Here is a 20555-nt window from a genome sequence, read left to right as displayed (position 1 = left end):
GAGCCGTCACACGCCCACAGGAAGTAACCGGAGGGCGTCACGTGCCCGAGCGCCTAGCGGGGCCTCCCGGAGCAGAGCGCGGTTTCCCTTGGCCGGAGTGGCGTGAGGGCAGCGCGGGGACCCCGGCCCTTCCCCGTACGCCTGTAATAAAGTCACGAGCGCTCTGCCGGACCAACATGCGTACGTCTCTCCGCGCTTCTATCAGCGACTCGGCTTCAGGGGAGAACTACTCTGTTGTAAACGTGACGGCCGGAATCCCGCTGCTTTCCTCCGGGGCAACAGAGTGCTGCGGGGCACAGCTGTGCCCCCGGGGCTGCCGCCCCAGCCGCCGCTTGGCTGCGGGCTGCCGCGTTTGTCACCGCTGCGGCCCAAGAGCCTCGGGCAGGGGGCAAGGCGTTGTTTTCTCCGGGACGCCGAGCCGCTGCAGCTCCGCCCTGTGCCGGGACGCGGTCCTTAGCGCGGGGCGGAGGAAGCTCTTGCAGCCACTGCGCGGCTGCCCGTGCGCTGTGCCCCGCTGGCTGCTCCTGCAGCGGAGCCGCCCCTGCCCACCCACGGAGGGCGGGCGGGAGGTAGCTCCGGGCTGCGCCTGCTCCAGCGCCGCCGGCACCGCATCGCATCGCGGGCGTGCTTCCGGGTAGCGTTCGCGGCCCCGGGAGCTGCTTCGCCGAGGGTTCGCTGTGTGCAGGGCCCCGCTGGCATCCCGTCAGCGCGGCAGGGGCCTCTGCGAGACACTGCTCCGCTCACCGCCAGCCATGGACGGGGACCGGGTGGAGATAGACGGCGGGATCATGGAGGGGGTGAGCTCCGGCGGCGGGCTGGGCTCGCCTCACCTCGCCCCGAGCGGCGGTGGCGGCCGGGCCGGTGGCTGGCTGGGCGGGCAGCGCTGTACCGGCTGACGAGCGCAGTTTCTCCGTGCAGGGCGGGCAGATCTTGCGAGTGTCCACGGCGCTGAGCTGCCTGCTGGGCCTGCCGCTGCGGGTGCGCCGGATCCGCGCCGGGAGGAGCCAGCCCGGCCTCAGGTAACGGCCCTTCCCGCGGCCTCTCTCCGCGCTCCCGGGAGCTGGCTCGGGGCGCCGCGGTCCCCGGGCACGGTCAGCGCGGCCGTGTGTGAGGCCCTCCCGGCGGGGACGTGGCCTTGCAGACGCCTTGGCTTGATTTTGCCTGAAGTACTTCCAAGAACAAACCCCAAGTATTTCCATCGCTTTAAGAAGGCCCTTTGACAGAAAACCCCGGCTGAAGGGCTGAGCCGGAGGAAAGCTGGGCCGCGGACTGGGCGCCCCGCAGCCTCCCGGCCGGAGGCTCCGGACCCGTCGCCCTGTCCGCTCGGCGCTGGTCCTGCCGGCGCTGCCCCGGGCCCGCCGGTCAGACACCCCCACACAGAGCATCAGAAGTGCCCTCCAAGGTGCTAAGCAGACTGCATGGCGTGAAACCTGAAGTACGTTTGAGGTCACGTAGTGCCTCAGCAAAATGTGATTCACTCAGCGTGTGGTGTTAAGAAGTTTGTTTCTTTCCTGTTTCAGTTACTCAAATAAGTGGAAGCACAGGCACAGTGAGACAGATAAACAGCAAAGCTGTTGGCTCTCCTGTGGCTCTGACTACCAGTTACTGGCTTGGCTCCAGTTCAGCATTCCCATCGTTAACCATTGCATTTTTGTCCAAGCATTTATCACATTAGGACAAGTGACTGCTCCTGTGTCTTGTCTGCCTGGACCCATTCTAATGGAAAACACAATAGAATCCTGCAAATTCCAGAAGGGCCTGAATGCTGCTCTCTTGGCTCCTGTGAACTCGGGAGAAGTACTATAGGAACCAGATTGAATTTCTGATCCTTGCTTGATCCGAAATTTGCAGTTGTAGTATTTATTAGTTGGTATTTAGTAGTTCTTTTAACGTAACATAAGAATTTAGTCTGTTTGCATATATCTTTGTTTTGTTACTCCAAGGCCTCAGCATCTGTCTGGATTGGAGATGATTCGAGATCTATGTGAGGGGAAGCTGGAAGGTGGAGAAATTGGCTCAACAGAAATAACCTTCACTCCTGGGAAGATTAAAGGTGGAACCCACATAGCAGATACAAAAACAGCAGGGTATGTCTTTGTACATGGATAATGACTGATGAGTAACTGCTCTTAACTGCTTTTGGTAACTTTAAAATTATGATAGAAGACTTTTTGTAACTTTAAAATTATCACAAAACAGTGAGGGGGAAAAAAAAGAACATTATTACACACATAATGAGCCAAAATCTGTGCTGCCTGAGACAGGGACCTGTGACCAAAGAACCTTTAGAATAGCAGGATATATATGAATGAAGTACATGCAGGTGTAAGTTTTAAAATTATAATTGATCTATAAGTTGAACACTTGATTAATGTTAAGCAAAAAAAGTTGCCCGTGTGGCAAAACCAAGTTGGATTTAGCTATGGAAGGCGGGGCTGAACAGTTGTTTGGAAGCATAAGCTAGTTTAGGCATAGGTTGAAGTTTCCTTTAAGCTAAGATAAATATTTTTCTGAGCTGCAGTATCATGCTGATGCCTTCTACTTAACACAATCATGCTGCTGCCTTTTACTTAACACAGAAAGGTCTGAATAAGCAATCATGCAGCAGAATTAGTAATTAAGCACACACACAAAAAAGGGAGACAGTATGGTTCACAAACATTTGGAAGTTATTTAAGAAAACAAACCCATGTTTTACTGTTTTCACAATTCAAAATTATGTTTGAAACCCCATTGAGATAACTGTTTTGCTGAACAAATTACTTTAAAAGCATATTTTCTATACTGAATTTTCTTGTGCAGGATGCTCACCAGCTGCTAGGCAATTCTGTACTTTTCTAAACATCTTGTTATTAAATAAGTATTAAAATGTTGAAATTAGTGCCTAAGACTTTTCTGTTTTTATCATCTGTTAGCTAAACCTCAGTTTTCACAGTTGGATCAGTATACTAAGTAAGCTACATTACTTTTCTTTCAAAGAGGAATATTAAAGATGCGCTTATTGTGAAACAAAACCCTTCATATTTAGACTTGCTAAGGACATGAAGTTTTAAATTAGTATTTTTTAAGGCAAATAAGTTTACAGATCATGTTCAAAATCACATACTTTTATCAATGCTCTGGAAGGTCATTTGCCTTTGATGTGTAATGATTCTGTGATTATCTTGCAATTGCTTTTAGGAGCGTATGTCTGCTGATGCAGGTAGCAATGCCCTGTGTGCTGTTTGCTGCTTCCCCATCAGAACTTCGTTTAAAAGGTGGGACTAATGCTGAGATGGCTCCTCAGATAGACTACACAGTCATGGTAGGGGAACATTTCTTCGGTTTGGTGCATATTTCATGCATATACATGCAACATAACTACTGTACTTCTGTTCCTCTTGCTGCAATTTTATTTGTAATTGTGGGATTAGGCGTTGCACTATTCACGTAGAAAGCAACCAGTGTTTCACGGAATTTCATGAAGCAGCAACTAGTCTCTGTGCTTTTAATTACTAAAGAAAATATATAATTTATTCTAGAAGTGCTGTAAACTGTTAAGATTTTCTCTTCCTTCTGTAAGAAAATCCTTTTACACAAAGTGTCTATTCAGAATGAAGTATGTGGAATATCAAATAAGCTGTATATATAAGACTGGCTATCTTTTTTTTCAATAATGTTACTGAAATTTGTGTGTTTAAATATTTTTCTATTTGGAAAACTGCATAAAATAATAGAAAATTATAAATGCAAAATAGATTCTCCCTATGTTTTTATGTATGCTTGTTTTTCAGGTTTTCAAGCCAATAGTTGAAAAGTTCAATTTCACATTTAATTGTGACATAAAAAAGAGGTGAGTTACGCAGACATGTGGCAGAGGCAGGCCTTACTGAACCAGTGCGTGAGCGCAGAGGCACGCACACGAGGCGCCCTCGGTCAAGCCGAGGATGAATTTATAATAGATGAACTAATCTGCATCAGCTGCCCCTGTGTGTAGTGCCACCAGATGATGAATGGGATATGGTTCTTTCCTGTCTGGTTTTTTTCATTGCTGAGTCTTCAGCTGCTGTTTAATGTTTCCTATGGGCACCCCTGAAGGAAGCGCCTGCTGAACAGGCAGGACATTACTGAGCTTTTTCTGAGGTGCCAGTTATGTTGATGTTAGGTAGTTAATATTAAGTGTAATGAGGTAATACTGTTAGAGAACCTAGTTCTCTCATAAAGACTTGTAAGGAACACATCAAGAAAATTCATATGTACAGTAACAGAGAACATAAAAATGTATAATGAAATTTATTTAGAGCATTCTGACTCTTACTGGTTTCCATGTGCTCTTTGCATTTAATGATATCTTATTACTTTTCCTAAATAGGGGCTACTATCCTCAGGGAGGTGGTGAAGTTGTAGTCCAGATGTCACCAGTCAAAGAGTTGAGCCCAATAAACTTAACAGAACGTGGCACGGTGACGAAGATATACGGAAGAGCATTTGTTGCTGGAGCGCTGCCTATAAAAGTAAGTTTTGATAATAGCCCTGATACTGTCCAACTTCATATATCTATATAAAATTGCATGTGATCTGCTTAACATATATCTGCTGTTCCTGTATATTGCAGTTTTTCCACATACAAACTAAGTAGCCTTATTAAATTGTTTCAGTTATTCAGGCTGTAGAATAGCATTTTGGACGTTTCTAAAATGCATTTATTGCATAGGAATATGGTAGCATCTGAAACAGGAAATGGGAATGATGTCATTGTTATCCCTCATATGACTCTTCAAAAGTTCTTAGTGTATATTGAGGTGTACCTTATATCTGATGTACATATTGTTCATATTTACATCAATTATTTTAAATCTGAAATCATGGCCCTCGTTCATAGATTTATGGGTAAACTGTGGTGTACTGTAATAGGTAGAGGTCAGACTACGTAAAATTTTTTGACCATTGCTAAGGGTATTAGACAGAACAAGTTAAGGGTAGGTTTAGCCAAAGATAAAACAGAGAGAAATTTGCTCCTTTTTACCTCCTTCTTTCTATTATTCCTATCCTGTCTGTTTTTGCAGAGAATAAGTGGCAGGATCTCTCCAATGCTCCTTCTCATGCACAGGCTAGGAATTAGTAAAGAAACTGAGAAACTGAGTTACTTTTTGAAGAGCTGGTTTTGATCTTAAAATCTTCAGACCTATTAGTATTGGCTATGATTGCATCACAAGTATGGGATAAGCTTCATATGCCCCCACCTGCCCGTGATTTAAAATTGTTATTTTATATATTATATCTTACAGAGTACATCCTGCACATAATAATTGTGGGTTGGTTTTTTTGTTTGGTTTTGGTTGTGGGTTGTTTTTTGGTGTTTCTTTGGTTGGTGGTTGTATGTGTGTTGGGGGGTGTGTGCGTTGTTTGGTTGTTTTTTTGTTTCACAAACTCATGTTTTGAGATAATCAAAACTAAAATCAAATCTCCCTATGAATGGAGAATAGTTCTTGAATTTCTATTGATATTGAAGCTTCTACTTATATCACTCTAATTCTCATTTGTTCAACATTTAATGTTACCTTAATTTTGTGAGATAATTCTCAGAAAATATGATGTTCAATTCTTGCTTGTAGGATTTTATTAGAGTCTTTTGTTTTGCTAGTTGATAAAATAGCCCTTTTATTCAGGGATCCACTGTAATAATTCAACTTACAAGGAAAAAGTATTACTATAGTTGCATAATTTAATTAATGTTTTTTACCTCTTACCTTGTTAGCTGGCAAAAGACATGTCAGCAGCAGCAGTGAGATGCATCAGAAAAGAAATCAGGGATCTTTACATTAACATTCAGCCTGTTCGAGAACCTGATGATCAAGCCGTTGGGACTGGAAGTGGAATAATGTAAGATGAGCCCAGACTTTCCGTTGACACCTATAACCTTGCTGGTTGATTATTTACATCTTGATTACATATCTGTTAAGTATAATGTGAGTGATTTTGGTTTTAATGTTGATTTTTGCTGCTTAGTGTTGTTGCAGAGACTTCAACAGGCTGTTTGTTAGCTGGGTCATCACTTGGCAAAAGAGGTGAGAGTTGTATGAAGTACACCTCACAGATTTAATGTTCTATTAATAAGTAGGAATCTGAAGTATAATTTGTTCAAAGATGTGATGCTTTGAGTGTTGCATTTTTAAATGGATGTCGTTCTGTAATAAAGGACAGTGGAAATAAGCAGATTTTAAACATAGTAAATGGAAACTTACACTTTATACTTCTAAGCTGCTTCTGCCTAGTGACAAAAATATAAAAATTGTTAAACTCACCTTTTATCAGAATGGATTGTTACAGATCACTGAGTTGAAAATACTTCTGGACTTTAAAAACATACAGTATTTGTGGTTCACCCCTGAAGTTTTTGTTTAGCGCTGAGTGTTGATGTGTATCTAGATGAAAAGGAATAGAAGTTATTTTAGTTTTAAATCATTTGAATAAAATATTTCTCTGGCTGTAAGTGGGGCTACTTACTATGTGCCATCATAAGATGGGAGTCTTTTTAAGAAGACATTTGAGGCAAGAGCATGGAAATAGCGTTTAAAAAGTTGATCTTTCCTTGATGCTGTCTTTTTTTTTTTCTCTTTCTGCATTTTTAGAATGTTAAAAAATAATTGGCAGCATCCTAATCTCCTGTATTTCTCTGTTAGGAAAGAATCCTGACAAGGTTGGCATTGAAGCAGCTGAGATACTGCTTAGGAATCTTAAACATGGTGGAACTGTGGACGATTCTCTGCAAGACCAAGTAAGGCTTCTGAATGGCTTTACATGAGGTTGAAGTAGAAAGAGCATGCATGTATGTATGACTTGTAAATAAGTATGACCAAGGGAAGAATGAGATTTCAAAGTTAGACTGCATCTCCACAGGTAGGCATGACTTTACATAATTAGAAGTCTTAGGAGATTTCCAGGTGTGGTCACAATATCGCTAGGATTAGCAAATTACATACAGTACACAGGAACCACAGATGCTCCTGGCTTTGCACCAACACTATTAATGTTTCCCTTTCTGCAAATTTTAGTAGGTATGGAAGAAAAGAGGTAGGAATTTGCGTCTATTTGGCACTCCATGTAGTGGAGTAAAAATAGCTCCCTGGTTACACATTAAGAACGGTACTAAGTGAAGCTATAAGAGAATAGAATATCTAAGAGGTGTTCCTGTTTGTCATGCTCACCTAATTTCATTTGAGAATTAAGAACTTCCACCCTCCACTATCTTATTTCCAATAATGCAGCTTGGTAAGAGTCTTGGGTTGTTCTAGGTAGGAGACATTACCTTTTAGCTGTAAACACCTGGTCACACACTACTATTACATAGTAGAATAGGAAGTATTTTGGTGTAGGACTCATCCTACTTTTTCCAAAGTGTACACAGTACAATTTTGGTGGCAACATGCCACAGCTAGATTCAGGCTGTATGGGAACTATTCAGACTTACCTGATACTTTACTGAGTACTTGTCATGGTGATGTTTGTAACTGAAATCAGAATTTTTAAGTATCTGTCTGGTGATTACATCACCAGAAAGTGTTATAATTTAAAAAAAGAAAGAAAAACACCAACAACAAAACAACAAAAAAAGAATCCTTCCTGAGGTTTTTCTCTCCACACAAAAGTAATAATCGGGAGCCTAACATGACTTTGGGGAGTTTTGGGGCAGGAGGGTGAGGGAGAGCCAAGTTAAATGTAGTAAATGCCAAACTCCACTGAGAAAAGTAGCAGCCCTTCTTTAATAGGTATTACAGCAGTTATTTCCAGGCTTCTTGCGCCTTGGATCAAACTTCACACTCAGCACAATGAACGTTTAAGAAACTTGGCAAACCACATTTTGGGGGTTCTGGTGGACAACAGGATGACCATGAGCCAGCACTGTGCCCGTGTGGCCAGGAAGGCCAATGGCATCCTGGGGTGTGTTAGAAGAGGGGTGGCTAGTAGATCGAGAGAGGTTCTCCTTCCCCTCTACTCCGCCCTGGTGAGACCCCATCTGGAATGTTGTGTCCATTTCTGGGCCCCTCAGTTCCAGAAGGACAGGGAACTGCTGGAGAGAGTCCAGCGCCGGGTAACAAAGATGATCAAGGGAGTGGAGCATCTCCCTTATGAAGAAAGGCTGAGGGAGCTGGGTCTCTGTAGTTTGGAGAAGAGGAGACTAAGGGGGGACCTCATTAATGTTTATAAATATATAAAGGGTGAGTGCCATGAGGATGGAGCCAGGCTCTTCTCGGTGGCAAACAATGATAGGACAAGGGGTAATGGGATCAAGCTGGAACACAAGAGGTTCCACTTAAATTTGAGAAAAAACTTCTTCTCAGTGAGGGTGACAGAGCATTGGAACAGGCTGCCCAGGGAGGGTGTGGAGTCTCGTTCTCTGGAGACATTCAAAACCTGCCTGGACATGTTCCTGTGTGACCTCACCTAGGTGTTCCTGCTCCAGCAGGGGGATTGGCCTAGATGATCTTTTGAGGTCCCTTCCAATCCCAAACATACTGTGATACTGTGATTTTTACATCTTCTATACTTTCTTTTTTTTTTTTTTTTTTTTTAAATCAATAAGTTCCTAAGATTTGAAGGGTTACTTAATTATTACCTTTTCCTCCTTTTCAGCTGATCATTTTTATGGCACTAGCGAAGGGGGTGTCTCGAGTGAAAAGTGGACCAATTACACTTCATACTCAAACAGCTATACACTTTGCAGAGCAGCTAACAAAGGTGAGTCCAAAACTTCAGGAAGTTTTCCCTGTCAGTTGCCATGCAGCAACTAGAAAATGTGCGGTTTAGCAGGCATTGTGAACTGAACTTAATCATGCAGAAAAAGCACTAGCAAAATAATTGCTACAATATTTATATGGGAGTTTTACCTGTAGAAAACGAACATACATTACAGTTAAATGCCTTTAGAATGGTTAGATACTTTCACCACTTTTATTTAAACACTTCTTAATGAAATCAGTCAAAGCTGTAATATTGATAAACACGTGGCAATACGATTATTTGAAATCAGATATTGAATATTTAAACTTACGTATGTTATGACTTAATTAGTGATATATTTCTAATTCTGTTTTAGGCCAAATTTACTGTGACAAAATTGGAAGAGGAAGATTCCAGTACAGATACCTACATCATTGAGTGCCAAGGAATGGGGATGATAAACTCAAATTTATAGGGCTTTAAAAAAAGGCAGAAAACTGACAAAAGCAAAACTCAACATACCTCAGTGATGTACTGCACTACATTTCAATGGATGTATGATATGCGCATGAACAGGAGAAGCCTTCTGTCACATCTGAGGGCTTTGACTTCAAGGATGATGTCGAGTTTTTCCTTGATGTGCTGAGAATCTGTGGTGTGAAAAATGGCAACTTTACACTTTTCTCCTTTTTTTTTTTTTTAAAGTATTAGCAGCAGAATGAGTACAGACAGGACAATAAATAGAATACATTGTATGTATTTGAGAGCTTCAATTAGAAGCTTTAAAACTTCAGATTCACCACAGCAGAAAATAACTATTTCAGTTTTGAAAATGGGAACCTTTATGTTATGAGGTATAGGGAATGCAGTGTACCATCAAATCTGTACTGCTTTCCTTCTATAGCCATTTTGTTTAAATCGTGCATGAGGAAATAATAAAGCAGTATCACCATATAAAAGCCTGGTATTTATATTTGCTGTTTTCTCAGCAGGTTGTGTTAGTGGGAGTTGAATACAAAGTAACTTTTCAGAAGGATAATTTCTTTCCCAACAGAAAAAACCCACTCAATGCGTAAAATAATATTATTTTACATCTGATTTCATCTATTTTTTAAAAAAACCTTCTCAAGCAAGCTAAAAAACATTACATCGCAAACACAAAATATTAACTTATGATATGACTGGATTTTCTGTCTATAGTTGTCCTTGTTAACATGCTAGCTGAGTCTGTATTTTCACCAAGTTGTTGTTTAGCCTTTTTTTAAAGGGTGTACTTGATTTCAGCTGTTGAACACACATGCATAGGCACACAGGTACAGAAATGTATGTACATGGCACTGCATAAACATGCAGGTATATTTAGGTATATAAAATCCCCCATCTGTGGATGAAGTAAGGAAGACTTTCTGCCAATCTGGCCTTGATAGCGCTACAAAAGCTTGTTCTGAAGTAAAAGGAGAGACAGAGCATCATTTGTTTGGCATACAAAGAACTGAATCACTTAACCAAAACAATATAAACGCACTCTGGAAGCTTAAATTGATTTCAAGGTTTTCCATAACCCAGACTTTACCCATTGCTCTAAGATCTTTTTTTCCTCAGTTGTGACAATTAAATCTAAACAACTGAAGTTGTAACTTGAAGTATTGTTTGTCGTACTTATTAAGATAATTGCATTACGGTGCATTTCTAACATGACAAAAATCCTTTGCTGATACACAAAAATGTTCACCAACCATCTGCTTAACAACATCTTTCTTAGTTTTCTTTCTCTCTCCCCACCCAAAAACTAGTGCAAAGGAATGGGATGCTGTCAATGTCTGACCAGAAGACGGTTCTTTTTCCCTAAGGCTGGGAACGGTCTGCAGGAGGCAGCAGACACCCGCTGAAGTGCGTTTGTACCACAGACTCGACTGCTGATGTAGAGCACCTCTCTGAATTACTAGTCTGTGCTGCTGCTGATTTGCAATGTTTCGTTTTGGAAGAACTCAGAATGTATTTTCCCACAAAACTTGAAAGAAAGCCACAAGGAGCTGTTCTCTGTGCTTAAGAAAACAAGCTCTTCTAAACCACATTTGAATGTATCTTTACTTGGCTAATTTTACTTCTAACGGGGAGATTCCTGCTGAAGAGATGGCTAGGTGTAATTTAATTTAACCTTCTGATCAAAGCACCTCTAACTTAAAAGTTACATCAGGTTGCTCAAGGCCTTGTCGGGTTCTGAAAATTTTCAAAGATGGAGGTTCTACAATTTTTCTGATCAACTTGTTAACAGAGCTTAACCACTCCTGCCGCTGACATTTAGTGTGAGCAGGTAAAAAGCTTACGTTTTTTGTTGTGTTATTGTTTGTTTTGGTTTGGTGGTTTGTTGGCGGGGGGGGGAGGCATTTTATTTATTTTGATGGAGTTTTTTATTTGTTTCTTAAGTTGAGGGGCTACTTCTTAAATGGAAGTTACTTCCTGCTACAGGAAACATGGAGGGAAAATGAGCTTAGCACTGTACCAGTTCAGTATTTCTTCAAGAGAAAACATGGCAGAAGACAATTAGATAATCAGTTCTGTCTTACTCAAAGATTTCTGGTATGTGGGGAATCCTCAGGTTGCTCTGGTAGCTGAAAACAAGGCAGCTTCAGTAAACCCTAGAAATAAGATGATAAAACCAAAAATTAATTACAAATAGTTACATATTGTTGCTTAAAATCAATACAGAAAAGCATGTTGAGTACAGTTTGTAACTAACAAAGTATTCCTTTTTAATACTTTTGAAGTTCAATTTTTGGATTCTGTGTAGTTGAGTATCTTTTTACCAAGAACCAATCAAGCAACTTTCACAAGGGTGCAGGCAATTAAATCTATTTTTTTTAATGCAATTAAAACATTTGTAGAAATTATGCTTCTTGAGAACTTTCTTTGTACTATTATTCAAAGTAAGCCAACATTGTATAGATCTTTATAAAGCACAATCCAGTAACTAACGCTTTAGGGGCTTGAAAGCCCTCAGGTTATAAAATCTCTAGCGAATGCCTTACACACTTTGCCTTCTTGCCCTGTAATCACTGCTTCACTTCAGCAATCAAATAAGAATGACCCACTTTCTTGCGTAATAGATTCTTCGTGGTCTGTAAGTATACTTAGATGTTAATGCCTAGATGATTTAAAGACTAAATAAATCAGCACCACAAGCTCGTGTTATGTGAAGAAAACCTTATGAATAAAAGCACAGCTAAATTAAATCTTTCAGATTAGGCAGGCTTTTACATATTTGTGCACATATACATATTGAATTATGCATTAAAAGTAAGATAAGCCTCACCACAATTTTCTATCTGTTCAAAGGCTGGCTGGGGTATCTTTTCATAGCTTTTATTTGCTTCTGAAAAACGATGCCAGTTTACACACCTGAGGTGTTATCTGCAGTGCTACCAAAATTCTTCCACATTTATGAATGCCCAAGACTGTCTTGGAACCATTGCAGCAAAAAATAAGAGCTAGCGAAACCTTGGGAGAACTATCTCACGTTAGAATTCCCAGCTATATCCACAACGCTTCCTGAAATCAGTTCTATCTAATGAAAAATTTATTTTGGGAAGAATTTTAAAATATGCAGGCTTTGTTTCTACAGAGAAAAAAAAGTCACTGAACAAAAAATTCCTGTTGAAGGATTGAAATGCAATTCCTGTCTTCCAGATAGACATACAGAAGTGTATAAATGCTCAGCCAACCTACCTAACAAAGATTAACAAAACCCAGGTTACCAGGGAAAGAAAGCCTATTTGACCTCCTCTTCCTAAGTGTACAATGAATAGCAGCTCAGCAATACTGACAACTGTTACTTCACCTCCCTGCTCTCCATAAGCTGGTTAAAAATAGCTGCCGGTCATTAATAACTGGCAGTCCTTGGTAGCTTCCTTAGGCCCATTCAAGTGTCCAGCCTTCTTTTGTGACATGACTGATGGGGCCACCACTGGATGGATGGGAAGGCCGGCGAGCTGACCCTTCCTTGCTTGCCTTTGTCACTGTACTGCCTGTCTCCTTATGCCACCCCTGCAGCGTTTCCAGGACTGAAGGAACCTGGTGCAGATCTGGTCAGGCTTTACATACGGCCTTTTTTACCTCGAGGGCTGGAAAACCCCTAGATGGGATACATCCACAAAAGATTTTACTCTTCAATAGGATGAAATTCCCAAAAGAATTCTGGCTTCCTGCTATACATGCACACACAGAAATTCATATTTGACCAAGTTGCTATTTTCCCTTTTCAATGGGATTCTGTATCATAAAATTTAAATCTTCCAGGTTTACATTTATTTTCAATTCACTTAGATTTTAAATCCACAAGTCAAAACATGCGCTGCAGATCTTGTTACATCATGCTCCTACATTGCACGTGCTGCATGTACTTAAGCTTAAATTTTACAGTATAATTAATTCTTAAAATTAATGCAGTGTGTGCAAATTAGTTGTTGGTAATTAGTGGTGTAACTTTTAAAAATCTTTCTGCCCTTTTTGACTCTGAGCTAATAATTACAGTGCATTGCTTGAAGCTTTTTAACTTTCATTTATATAAATTTACAATCAAATAATTTTTAGCAATAAGGTTGGATTAAGTCACTTGTGAGAATGTATTAACCTTTTGTTCAGGAAGAGATGAAACGTTGCTTGCACCTGCTCTACAAATGTGCACTGAGTTTTCTTATGTTAATCAGGCATATTTGAATCTTATATAAAAACTTCAGTGTGGGTGTATAGATACAACTAAGATGCTTACATTTAATACTGCTCAAACAAGTAGTGGTGATGACTCACAAGTTCCATATACCAAGGAAATGGGATTAATCCTCTCAAACGCTGTGCCCGTAGCATACCTACATGAGAGAGAACTGTGTTTGGATGAAAGATGACCAGAGAAAGGCACTGCACTGAGATGTGCAGTGACTGAAGTCTCAAGACAAATAAGAAGGCATTCTATGCATATGGTTACAAAAACCTCCCCAGGAAATACTGCACTCTGGTTCTGACTGAACTGAGTTTCTCTCAAAAAGAGTGAGTACCTTTGAACCTTTTCTCCTCTCGTGCCCTTAAACTTACTTCAGCGGGTAACCATTCCTTTTCTGAGCCTGTGCATCTCATTTTGGTCACTAAAATATTAGTAAAACATTTACTCTTTTCTAGACCATGTTGAGAAAAGTGCTTTCAGCTTTGGGCCCCTCCTCCATACAAGAAAGACACCAGTGGTCAAGTTGGTCTGGGCCTGGAGCTCTGTGAGGAGAGGCTGAGGGAAGGGCCTTGCTCAGTCTGGGGAGGGGACAGATTTGGGCACCCACCAGCAACATGCTGGTGCCTGCAAGCGGGTTATGGAGAAAACAGAGCCAGGTCCTTCATGCTGGTGCACGGTGGGAGGGTCAGAGACAGCGGGGTTAAACTGAGACAAGAGCTCAGGCTGGACAAAGCCCTGGCCAACCTAGTCTGAGCTCACGGCTGACCCTGCATGCAGCAGGAGTTTGGACCAGAGCCTTCCTGCAGTCCCTTCCCACCTCGATTATCCTGTGATCCTGAATGCCCTCTCTGGCAACTCGTGGTCATTCAAACACAGTGTAGAAGCATCCTCTAAAATATTCCAGTACAGTTTATTTATAAATGACATAGTTAAAATGAGCCATAGGTTAAATAAAACACTATACCAAATAAAGGTGCATGTAGGGAAAAAATGCCAAATGAAATTTTTTACAATGGAAAAAATTGATATTTTTTTCTTTTTAGAATTAGAGCTACATCTTCTCGTATTAAAAGTAAGTGAATGTAAACCCAGAGATTCAATCTGTTGAGGACTGGAGGGAATAGGAAGTAATATCAGTATCTAAAAATCAGGTAAGATAGGTCAACTGGAAAGTGCTTTCCTAATATTTGACTGCAGAAAAGTCTGTAAAGACTGAGTTAAAACAAGTGGGAACACAGTCTTGTGTAAACTCAGGCAGAACCCGATTTTTTCCTTTAATCCCAGCTTTACTAGTGCATTGAAGACCCAAGTTCAAGGCTTAGGAAACCTACTGATAAGTCCACTTAAAAGCTAAAAGCTCTTATGGAGTACACAGATGCAGAAGCTCACACTACAAGCTGTGTGGTTTTGAGTCTTTGTACCATCCATTTGTTTCTGAGGTGTTTCACAATTTCTCCTCTGCCTAATGCTTTCCAAATCCAATACCGTAATCCCATAATGATAGGATATCTGCTAGAACAAGGAACTCCGATTTGAAAATCCCACTTTCAAATAATAACAATTTTTTTCTTTACATACAAGTATTTTAGGTTGAAATTTTAGGCAAACTTTCTGACATACCATGCAAGTTTTCAAAGATCCATAAAAAGAACAAATTTTATTAGCTCAGAAAACATGTAGAATTATTTCTCTTTCTCTCCTTCCAAATAAATTTGTCTAGCCACTGAAGACTTCCATTACCAGAGGAATGATTCCTGTGTAAAAAGACAATTTGTGAAAGACTTTACTGATTTTTCCACATGGAAATCTCTCTATAAACATAGAACTTTACACTCCAGCTGACCTGAAGTTTATGCAACTCTTGTAATCCAGGAATGCACTAGTAGTTCATATGTTTTCTCAGTCATTAAGACTTGTAGTATCTGAAAAACGTCAGGCTTGTTTCAATCCCAGACTTTCCTATACCGGTATTACATTCGATTAAAAAAGAAAGGTGACGAATAAAGCATCTACTTTTTATCAGAATGTACAGACCAAGACAAATTCCAGTATAGTGTATTTTAGAAACAGTGATCAAGACTTCTCTGTTATAATACAACAGCAAACCTTTGCTTGTAATATGATGAAACCATGACTAAGACAATTTATATTTGTATAACTGAGGACAGAATTTTGGCTATATGCATAAATAAAAAAGATTATCAGATTACAGCATTTGGCAAAGAAAGACGGGGGAGTAGGGAGTAAGCAGTTAGTTTATACAGCATTTCCATCACTTTTATTCTGCCATCATCCATGCAAACTTAGCCACAGACCACTTTGATTTGAATTATTCTTTGCTGTAATGGCTTGCTAGAGAGTACTCTACAGCAAATTAATTTTAAGATGTGAGTGTAAAGAAAGAGTCTCAATTTATAGCAATTAAAGTCACAGAATACCAATTAAGTTGAATAAATTACTCTGAAGTAGCACTGGAAAGCACTGGCCCCAGCTGAACAGGGAATATCAACATGTGCTGACAAATCTGAGATAGCTACGGTTGGCTTGTCATCAGAAGTGAGGATAAGCACATGGCCCCCTTATGTTTAAATGATTTGGTGGTGCTGTATAATTATCTCTTATCAGAACAAGATTGCTAGCATTCTCTTCTATGTGGGAGAGTCAATTTTCATAATTGAATTATCAGATGTATGACTGTAAAGGAAGACTTTGCAAGTTAAACTGAACTGTATAACTTAAAAACTGCAGGACTTAAAAATTAATTACATTCCATAAAGCCCCGCAGATCTTGGGCTTTCTAGCCATTCAAACCTTTAATCTTTTTATTACCCCCCACATCATAGCTCTGGACTTCAAACTTCAGCTCCTCAGCTTTACCAGCAATTTTGCTACACATAACTGACTTCTTAGCTGAAACATTCTTAATAGCACCACTAATTGCTTTTTTCTTTTACCATTCCAAAATGAAAGAGTCTCTGGTCTCAAAAGCCTTTGAGAATAACTCTTAATTCCATATTTTTCCTTTCTCTGTTTTTCAGTGCTAAAAAAGGGAACAATTAAAAAAAAACAAAAAAACAGAAAGTCAGTCTAAGCTGCTGCTTTTGCTGGAGGGCTAAGAAAAGACCTGTGTAGCTAATTACTGAAAACATTCACATGTGCTGATTTCCTTCACTTTAATAATCACAACAGGAACAAAATTTTCAAACTTGATGGACTGCTGGAGCAAAATTTTAAAAGTGACTAACTGGTTTAGAAGTTTCTGTCTTTCCATAGGGCAGGGCCGGCTTCCAAGGAAAGAATACTTACATACCTCTATGAAGTCTTGTTTCCAGAAGTAGCTACTTGTGCTCCCACCGAAGCTTACAATCATCACAGTCTGCTCAGCTCCTCTGAACCTAAGGGCATATTTAAGTTTTCTTCACACTTTTAAGTCAGTTGTAAAACCTGCACAGCTGAAGACAGATTTGAATAGTAATAGTGAAATAGAATATTTAGAATGGGTTAGTACAGTCCAAAAAGCCATACGCTAAATAAAATTACTTAATATATCAACCCTTTGTACTTGCAGAAAGGAATTAAGGTAACTGAATCAATAACCACCGTCAGAGAGAAAAGGTCAACGTGATGTTGAACTAACTTGCTTTTAATTTATTTTGGTCAGTCAGCACAAATAATTTTGAAACTGTGCTGTTAGACAGATTTGTTTGCTTCCGTCTTAGAACATGGTGACCTCCAGGACCACAAGATTTATGTCCTCTGACTGCAAGCCAGATTCCTGTATCCTGTTTAGTATTTCATACGTGCCGCGTAAAACAAGTGCAATTCAAATGCTTTGCCATTCAATCAAGAGTCAAGCTCAAGCCCACATTTAGACAGAATTTAGATGCGTGTTTTATCCAATGATAATTTAATGATCCTGAAAAAGAACTAACGAAACCTTCGTCCACATTAATGTTCCAGCCACTCTGGTTATCAGGCAGGGAAAGAGGAGAGTGTCTCTCCCACAGCAAATTGGGCAGCTAGTGATTGCTGCAGTTTGGAGGGGAAACTATTTAAATCCTTTCTGGCAGAGGAAAAAGTCAAACCTGGATCTCTTGCTTCCTGGCTGATGCTTTAACTCACACCTTGTGCAAAGAAGGAAACCTTACCACCTCTTGTCCTGACTGTTAAATGACTCCTGCTGTGTTTCTGATTAAAAGCTTGCTGCTCTCACACTACGAGATCACAAATGGATGAAAAGACATCCCTGCAGGAAGAACTGGGTTTGAAGGACACCCATGTACTGCTTAGGTCTCCTCAGCAATCACTAAGAATTCAGACGGTTCCCTGCTCCTCCTGAGCTGCACAGTGAGACTCAGTGCCAGCCACTGTTATCTCACTGCTTCTCCCACCACGTGACTGCGTGAAGTTCAAGTTTCCAGTAAACCAGAGGCAGGTTATTTCCAGGAGCCACTACGACCCCGAACACATCAGTAGTATGGGTAAGATAAATACAGTCAAAATTCAGCAGAAGAAAATAAGGAAATCTCAGCAAAAACTGCACAGTTTTCCATGCGATCTCACAACATATTACAAAACCTCCAATACTTGGCAGGTTTAAATTACACACTCTCATCCTATTGATCTAAGCTGGCTTGCTTGCTTTATCTCTCTCTTTTTCAGTATTTGTTGTATTTGTGCCGCTGGCTGTAGTGCGTGAATCTGTGAAGAAATGAGCAACCCAGTGCCCATTTTTTGCACTGTAGGCTGTCAGCACCTCCAGCTCACAGACTCAGTTGCAGCACAACTGGCTACTTATGACAAATAGGATCAAATGGGATCAAATTTAAAAACAAACAAACAAACACATTCTTTCTTGTTGTTGTTTGTTTTTACTTATTTTTCTGCTTTTATTTATATTTTCTCTGCCTCGCTTTCAAATTCATTTCTTTCCTGCTTTATGTGTGTTTCCTCACCTTTGCTCCAAATTTACATTTATTTCGCTTCTTGTCCCTTTACTCACATTCACATCTACTTACAGAAGCATTACAATATCATGGTATTGTTAAACTACAGAATTAGAAGTACAGTCTGGCTCCAGCTAACCTTTGTCCTTGCAAAACCATTTTACTTCCTCCCAACTGGAACAATCGGAGATGGAGAAAGCATTCAAGGACAACTCTGAAGGCCCTCCTACAGTCTAACTGGGCAGAGGCTCCACTCTGCTGAGATATTCCCACAAACGCAGCTGCTTGCAGAGGCAGCTGCAGTAAATGGCAGTTCATGATACCTTCTGAAACAGAAGGAACACTGCATTATGGGATTCACCTTATTTCTGCATGAGCAGAAGAGAGACACCTGCTCCTGAAGAGTTTGGCTGGAGGTTTTTTTGCAGTGAACAGTTTGTTCTTTAAACCACATGAAACTGAAGCAAATTAAGCTCACATATATAATGCTGTAGCTGTGCTTGCGTTTATGCTCAAGTTCCCGGAGCCAGCTGTACACCCAGAGCCTGGAGTGGTAGGACTCTGTGTGAATCTGGAGATCCCCGAGCCTGAGTCACCCCTCCTGGAAAGCCCTTGGCTCAAACAACTTAGACAAAATGAGATTTTAATCTGTAGGCGGCATGGATTGTCTGGGAGTTCCAGCTCAAGCAAGCCAAAAAATAAGTCCATAATAACATATAGTCAAATTCTAGCAAAAATGGGCCTCCTTGTATATCTGGAGATTTGTGAAGGCTTGCAACTACCTCCCAGTCCTTAGCAAAGTAACAGTTATTAGACCACAGACATCTTTGAAAGAAGGATGATTTTCTTTTAGTTCTCCTTGTTCAGGTGTCAGAGCATTGTTCAGAGGATGCCTAAGACTGCCTCCAAACTGCTGGGAAGCTGTGACGGAAATTTCACAAAATTTCTTGCATGAAATTCCTGAGGTTTCACAACTTCATCCAGGAAAAAAAACAAGACCGGTTTTTCTCACGTAACTGTAAGACTGACCTTCAATTAAACCGAGATAGGTGAAATCCACAAAAAGCCCAGATTAAAGAAAATTTGAACAAATATTTTGAACCTCATGAAAAGTCTCCTTCCAAGAATTTTACTCCTACATATGCTTTATCTACCCTGTACTCAAACTACCACCATATGAGGAAGAGCACTCTTCTGCCCCAGCATCTTTCTCTTAGGAGTTACAGGGTGATTTACTCAAATTAAGCTTCACTATAATGCCTATAAGATAAAACTGCAACAAGGCAAGATACAGGACAGATGGACTGTGACAAGTGAAATCAATTGCTAAAAGGCATATTAGAAAAGACCGAGTCAAAAAGTAGGATTTGGGATCCCTGGTTCTCGGTTCCTAGTTGCACTGCCTGACTGCTCTTACTATTTTGTAATGATTGTGATTGAAGATTTCTGCACATCACTGGTAATGATGGTAATGATATTTTACATCTCTCTAGTATCAGGCTAAAAATCCATCTTTTTATTTTCATGCTAACAGAGCTCTCAAAAGTTCAAAAGTGCCTCACATACTGTTTGAATTTAGCATAATTTGCTTTTCTGGAACAAAATCTAGCACCCAGCTTGTGTGCGGTACCACCGCTGTTCCAGTAGAGCATTAATACTCCCAAGTGCACAGGATCTATATAATTTCTCTTTACAAACAAGAAAACAGGACAAGAGTTATTCAGAAACAACTTTCACTTATGAGTCTGGGGGGGTCTCAACTTAGGATCAACTGCGATTTTGTAGCAATTTTTAGGATTTTATGCACAAAATCAAGAGGAAAACCTTTGCAGGAAAAGTGCTTAATCTGGAAAACTTTTTGAGAACGTAGGTCACTGTGCTGTATGAGTCCTGGTGCTTCCATGGCCATCCTTCCACTGTCTCACAAGCTGCTACCCTGTCTCCTCTCCGCAACATTTCTGCAATTACAGCCCCGCAGCTCTACGGTCACATATCTTGCACGGAGCACAGGGCTGGGCCACAGCGCAGAAAACACTTACTGAAGCCTCAGTGAAGTGTACTGAATTTACTTACACATTGAAAAGCATTGTGTTTTGTTAATACATGATTTTTGGGCTCAGATCATTACTTTATGGGAGAACCACGGTAATTTTTAAAGACTAACAAAACAGATCTTAGCTTTTGGGATGACT

The 20555-nt window shown here is 40.5% G+C and overlaps 1 protein-coding gene and 1 long non-coding RNA gene across 3 annotated transcripts; one reads left to right on the top strand and one right to left on the bottom strand.

Annotated features, from left to right (window-relative positions):
- Positions 1-40: 40 nt before the first annotated feature.
- Positions 41-9659, top strand: RTCA (RNA 3'-terminal phosphate cyclase). 2 transcript variants are annotated; one of them, XM_065072572.1, is made up of 11 exons: positions 41-180; positions 919-1019; positions 1944-2087; positions 3181-3304; positions 3774-3832; positions 4352-4493; positions 5738-5862; positions 5989-6047; positions 6663-6757; positions 8614-8718; positions 9077-9659. In XM_065072572.1, the coding sequence occupies exons 3-11, from the start codon at positions 1969-1971 to the stop codon at positions 9173-9175; spliced, it is 927 nt and encodes a 308-aa protein (XP_064928644.1). In that variant the 5' UTR covers positions 41-180; positions 919-1019; positions 1944-1968; the 3' UTR covers positions 9176-9659. The 2 variants fall into 2 exon arrangements, with proteins under 2 accessions (XP_064928644.1, XP_064928643.1); XM_065072571.1 differs by having other exon boundaries at positions 175-797.
- Positions 9660-11229: 1570 nt separating this feature from the next.
- LOC110361950 (uncharacterized) lies at positions 11230-20555 on the bottom strand. Its single transcript, XR_010474358.1, has 4 exons — positions 16728-20555; positions 15038-15171; positions 13469-13565; positions 11230-11339 (listed from the first exon to the last, which is right to left on the bottom strand). It is a non-coding gene; the product is annotated as an uncharacterized LOC110361950 (long non-coding RNA).

The sequence above is a fragment of the Columba livia genome, chromosome 8 (assembly GCF_036013475.1).
Source record: "Columba livia isolate bColLiv1 breed racing homer chromosome 8, bColLiv1.pat.W.v2, whole genome shotgun sequence".
Classification (NCBI taxonomy): Eukaryota; Metazoa; Chordata; class Aves; order Columbiformes; family Columbidae; genus Columba; species Columba livia.
The sequence above is the reverse complement of the archived record's forward strand: the minus strand, read 5'-3'. Positions and strand labels throughout refer to the sequence as shown.

What these genes read in the sequence shown, in the direction of transcription:
- RTCA (XM_065072571.1), top strand. Translation starts at nt 753, where the DNA reads ATGGACGGGGACCGGGTGGAGATAGACGGCGGGATCATGGAGGGG. An exon ending in GCAGATACAAAAACAGCAGG is followed by an intron (nt 2,088 to 3,180) that starts GTATGTCTTTGT and finishes AATTGCTTTTAG; the next exon opens with GAGCGTATGTCTGCTGATGC. An exon ending in AGATAGACTACACAGTCATG is followed by an intron (nt 3,305 to 3,773) that starts GTAGGGGAACAT and finishes CTTGTTTTTCAG; the next exon opens with GTTTTCAAGCCAATAGTTGA.